This window comes from Microtus ochrogaster, linkage group LG1, assembly GCF_000317375.1.
Source record: "Microtus ochrogaster isolate Prairie Vole_2 linkage group LG1, MicOch1.0, whole genome shotgun sequence".
NCBI lineage: Eukaryota > Metazoa > Chordata > Mammalia > Rodentia > Cricetidae > Microtus > Microtus ochrogaster.
Genome location: NC_022027.1, coordinates 2,449,833 through 2,453,421, shown reverse-complemented (window position 1 = coordinate 2,453,421; position 3,589 = coordinate 2,449,833). Strand labels below are relative to the sequence as shown.

At 59.0% G+C, this 3,589-nt stretch overlaps 1 protein-coding gene across 1 annotated transcript in view; it reads left to right on the top strand.

Moving 5' to 3' along the window:
- Positions 1-1,179: 1,179 nt before the first annotated feature.
- Mfsd12 (major facilitator superfamily domain containing 12) overlaps positions 1,180-3,589 on the top strand; it is a 6,954-nt gene continuing 4,544 nt past the window's right edge. The window contains exon 1 of the mRNA XM_005358988.3: positions 1,180-1,495. Within this exon, the coding sequence (XP_005359045.1) occupies positions 1,207-1,495 (289 nt within the window). The 5' untranslated portion in view covers positions 1,180-1,206. The remainder of the gene's footprint in view (positions 1,496-3,589) is intronic.

Sequence of the window (3,589 nt, the reverse complement as noted above, 5' to 3'; positions counted from 1 at the left end):
CAGCACGAAGCTTGCCGGTCAGGCAGCACTCAGAGGTCAAGGTCAGCCTCAGTACCAAAGTGGGGGCGGGATAAAAAAAAAGGGGGATGAAATGTCGTATGGAGGAGGTGCAAGAACGCTCGTCCCACTACATCCCATGGTCTGGGCCTGGAAGCGTGTGTGCCTCTGACTCACCACAGAGGCCTGGCTTCCCCTTTCTTTGAGAGTGCTTCTCAGAACCACCCAGTAAGTAGGAGTGAAAGCTGGGCATCTGCCACGTGGGGCGCCTGGCACCTGCAGCCTCATTAAAGGCTAGTCGGTGTTATGCTGTTCTACCCAACTATTCTCTGTAATTAATAATTAATTAGCACTAATATGTCTCCCAAGGGCCTCATTGTGTATCTCTGGAAGTTTATGAGATCACCCAGATGTGGTCTCATTCTGGCCTTTTGCAGGGAGCCCCAACCTCCAGCAGCAAGCTGGCTGGGGTCCAAGGCATGGTTGGGTGGCAGGCAACAGGGCTCACGATTCTACTCCCCGAGCCAGGCCTGAAATCCCAGCAGCTCCTGAGGCTGAGGTTGGAGGACTGAGAGTGTGAGGCCAGCCTAGGTTGTTGAGGGACTCCAGGCTAGCTGCCTGGGCGACGAGTGTGGCCCTGTCTCAAAGCAGAAACAATAAAAAGGCCCACTTGTGGGTACAACCCCCATGACCAGGACGGGAGGCCGGAGGACCAGGAGTTCAGGGCCATCCTCAGCTGCACACTGAGTTTGAGGCTAGCCTGGGCTACATGAGACCCTCTCAAAACAGAGTTTTCAGTTTGAAAGGATAAATTTGGTGACTCTGGAGAATGTTCAAAGATGTCTTCTGCTACACAGGGATATCAAGGCCAGGCTGGGCTACAGGAGACCCTGCGTTTAAAAAAAAAGAAACAAACAAAAAAGAATTCCTTTAGTCAAACAAATGAAAACACGAAGAAAATAAAAGGGAAACAAACCGCGATTATGAAAGCCTGACGCGTCGCGGGTGGCGTTAAGGACCGCGGGAGTGCACCACCCCGAGGCCACTCTCCTGCCTGATGATTGGTCGTCCGCCCGAGGCGCGCGGCTCTGATTGGCGATTGCGGCCGTCGCTCCGAGGCTCCGCCCCGTCGAGGCGGCTCCCGGGAGCTGCCGCGTAGGCGCGCGGCGCTGCAGCCGGGGCCGCTGTGCGGTGGAGCCTGCGGCCGCGATGTCGCCTCCGTCGGGCGACGCGGGCCCCGGGCCGCCGCGGACGCTGTCCCCCGCCGCGCGGCTGAGCTTCGCGGTCGGCCACTTCCTCAACGACCTGTGCGCGGGCATGTGGTTCACCTACCTGCTGCTGTTCCTGCACTCCGTGCGCGGCTACAGCTCGCGGGGCGCCGGGCTGCTGCTGCTGCTCGGACAGGCGGCCGACGGGCTCTGCACGCCGCTCGTGGGCTACGAGGCTGACCGCGCCGCCTGCGCGCGCTGCGGACCCCGCAAGGCCTGGCACCTGGCAGGTGAGCCGTCTTCCAACTCCCGGTCCAGACTCCCGCCCGGTACTGTCCTCCACCCTCTGACTGTCTCCCCGGGACTGTCCTCCACCCTCTGACTGTCTCCCCGGGCTGTCTCCCCCTCACTGTCTCCGTGGGCTGTCCTCCACCTTAGCTGTCACTTGGGCTGTCCCCCTCATCTGTCACCCCGAGCTGTCCCCCACGTCTGACTGCTGTCAACCCGGCTGTCCCCCATGTCTGACTGTCTCCCCAGGCTGTCCTCCACCCTGTGACTGTCACCCTGGTCATCCTCCACCCTCTGACTGTCACCCCGGGCCATCCTCCACCCTTTGACTGTCACTTGGGACTGTCCCCCAACTCTGTCACTTTGTGTCCATCCTCCCCACTGACTACCATCCTGTGGCATGGCCCTTCCCCCTCTGACAGTCACCCTGGGACCATCGCCCCCTACCCAATTGTCATCCTCAGTCTGCCCTCTCCCCACATCCTGCCACCCCGTGTCTTGCTTCTCACTTTCCCCCAGTCTGTCATCTTGGGACACGTCCTTCCCTTCCCTGACATCCAGTGGTCTAGCCTCCTCCTCATGTCCCCACCCTACAACTGCCTGCCTCTCATCCCTCACATCCTGTCTGGGGTGTCCCAGCTTGGGGTCCCCCTCTGGTTGTTGTTTGGTGTGGAATTGGGGAGTATGGCCCTGGGATTGTAGCTGCTCCTTTTGGAATTCCAGGCAGCTGTTCTGGAAGGGCCTGGCCCTGCCCCTGGGGTGGTAGTTGTGGAACCCAGCCCTGCCCCTTGGTGACATTTTTTTGCGAGACAGAGTAGTGGCCCCAAACTGGATTCTGAGCCTGAGGGCTGGAATTTCTAGTTTCTCGGGATTGTTCTAGGCTTTGGATCTCAGAAGATTCCAGGACAAGCAGAGGAGGGTGGTAGTAGCCGGTGTAGGCCTCTGAAGCAGGGGTGTAGCTACTTAGTGAGACCCGGTTTCCAACAAAGAGAGAAAACACACGAAAGGGCTCATATTTGCCTGGAGACACCAGGCCAGCCCAGCTGTGCCAAGGTCCTGAGCCTGTGACTGAGCATGGGCTGTGGTGGCTTGGGTTTGGGGAGGGCAGACTGGGAGGCACCTGAGCAGGTGAGGCGGGTGGGCACCTGAGCAAACTGACAACTTCTCTGTGCTGTCTGGGCCAGGATAGTGGAGGCAGCTCTGGCTGGCCTGGAGCTCAGGATTGGTCTACCTCCGCCTCCCAAGTGCTGGGATTGAAGGGTGCACCACCATGCCTGGCAGATGTGCTCATTAAACCTGAAACTCCCGCCACTTTGGGTCCCAGAACCAAACAAGAACTCTTAGGTTAACTGAGGCCCACCTGCATTCAACCCGCCCAGCCCTGGCTGCAATGGTTAACCAGGCCCCAGATAGTGCAGGGTGTGTGTGGTCACGGGAGAGAGTCCAGAGGCCACACGGCCCCCTGGGGCAGCCCCTAGGAATCTGCCCTGGTCCCCTCCTGAGGGTTGGTTTAATTTCTCAATCCAAGACACGAGGGGGGGGGGTAAGGTCACCTCCGAGCAGAAAGGGGAAGTTGGAAGCCCAGTTTGCCAGGCAGAAGAAGGAGGCTCAGGGTTCTTTCTGAGGGATGTGTGTCTCACAGGGCCTCAGATTCAAGTTCATCCACTTAAAAATGTGTGAAGGGAACCAGGGGGTGGTGGTGGCGCATGCCTCTGGTCCCAGCACTCTGGAAGCTGAGGCAGGAGGATCAGGAGTTCAAGGCTAGCTTGGACTGTGGAGTAATAATGTCTTCCTTTGGACTGAAGAGAAACCTCTGTTATGAACACACCTGGAGCTCAGAGTCCTCAGGCTGACCTGAATGTCTAGGACATAGAAGGGACATGGGGGTACCTGCTCCAGTCCTGGGGGGGCCTGTGGTCTGGTTGGAGAGGAGTCCCTGGGTCTCGGTGTGGCAGGGGCAGGGGCTGCAGACAGTGCAGGGTGGGATACATGGGGCAGCCGTGGGAAGGCTCAGGGACAGGACGGACGGATCCTGGGGGCAGGGGTTGGGTGGGGAGGACACGGTGGGATGAGGAGCATCTTTTTTTTTTTTTTTT